This window comes from Eimeria mitis, genomic scaffold, assembly GCF_000499745.2.
Source record: "Eimeria mitis Houghton genomic scaffold, Emh_scaff1169, whole genome shotgun sequence".
NCBI classification, from domain to species: Eukaryota; Apicomplexa; class Conoidasida; order Eucoccidiorida; family Eimeriidae; genus Eimeria; species Eimeria mitis.
The window spans coordinates 9,667-10,825 of NW_013567988.1; the positions used below are offsets into that span (position 1 = coordinate 9,667).

The 1,159-nt window shown below is 61.6% G+C and overlaps 1 protein-coding gene across 1 annotated transcript in view; it reads right to left on the reverse strand.

The window, feature by feature from the left end:
- Positions 1–31: 31 nt before the first annotated feature.
- EMH_0030960 (uncharacterized protein) overlaps positions 32–1,159 on the reverse strand; it is a gene marked incomplete at both ends in the record, with an annotated part of 1,459 nt that continues 331 nt past the window's right edge. Inside the window, 2 exons of the mRNA XM_013494466.1 lie at positions 32–849; positions 986–1,157. Of these exons, the coding sequence (XP_013349920.1) occupies positions 32–849; positions 986–1,157 (990 nt within the window). The remainder of the gene's footprint in view (positions 850–985; positions 1,158–1,159) is intronic.

A 1,159-nucleotide genomic window follows, 5' to 3' on the forward strand; every position in this document is an offset into this window, starting at 1 on the left:
GCAGCAGCAGCAGCAGCAAACCTTGGCTTTGCTAGAATTCCCTTGGGGTGCAGAATGCCTGTGACCCCCTGCTCTGCATCGATAGCATTGGTGCTGCTGCTGCTGCTGCTGCTGCTGCTGCTGCTGCTGCTGCTGCATCTGCCTCTTCTGCTGTTGCTGCCTGGACTGCTGCTACTGCTTCTGGTGCTCTTGCCAGTGCAGCCTCTGCTGCAGGTACTCCTGCTGCTGCTGCTGCCCCTGCTGCTGCTGCTGCTGCTGCTGCAGGCTGCTGCTGCTGTGTGCTGCCTGGGCCCGGCGGGTCGTCAGGCGGAGAGTCTGTGCTGCGCGCAGTCATCAGGATGCTGCTGCTGCTGCTGCTTCTCCTGCTGCTGCTGATTCTGCTGTTGCTGCTGCTGTTGCGGGGCGTGTAGAAAGCGCTGCATTCGCTGCTTCTGCTGCTGTTGCTGCTGCTGTTGCTGCTGCTGTCGTTTGCTGCTGCCCGAGGCGAACCCACCGGCAGCAACGATGAAGGCAAAATGCTCTCTTGCGTCGGTTCTGCTGCTGCTGCTGCTGCTGCTGCTGCTGTTGCTGCTGTTGCTGCTGCTGCTGCGATGTTCTGCTGCTGCAAGTAGCTTGAGGATGCATCTCTTTGCGCTTCGTCAGCCACCGAAGCAGCTGCCGCTTCTGCGTGCTGCTGCTGCTGCTGTAGGAGCTGCTGCTGCTGCTGTAGCAGCTGTTGCTGCTGCTGTAGTTGTTGCTGCTGTTGTAGTTGTTGCTGACGCTGTTGCTGCTGCTGTAGTTGCTGCTGCTGCTGCTGCTGCTGCTCATGCAGCAGCAGACTGCCCCAGGCCCTTTCCAGGGCCTCCTCTGCTGACTGAAGGAGACGCAGAGAAGGGGAGCGAGCCTGCAGCTCTGCAGCAGCAGCAGCAGCAGCAGCAGCAGCAGCAGAAGCAGCAGCAGCAGCAGCAGCAGCAGGGTCTCGCTGCAGCGCATCGCTCTCAGATACAGGGATAGAATAGGATATCGGGGCGGGGAGAGCACCTGCCCCGCTGCTGCAGTAAGGGCTGCTGCTGCTGCTGCTGGTGTTGCTGCTGCTGCTGTTGCTGCTGCTGCTGCTGCTGCTGCTGCAGCTGGTGCTGTCGTAGGCTCCCTGGGGCGCTGTGGGGCCCAGCGGGGTCTT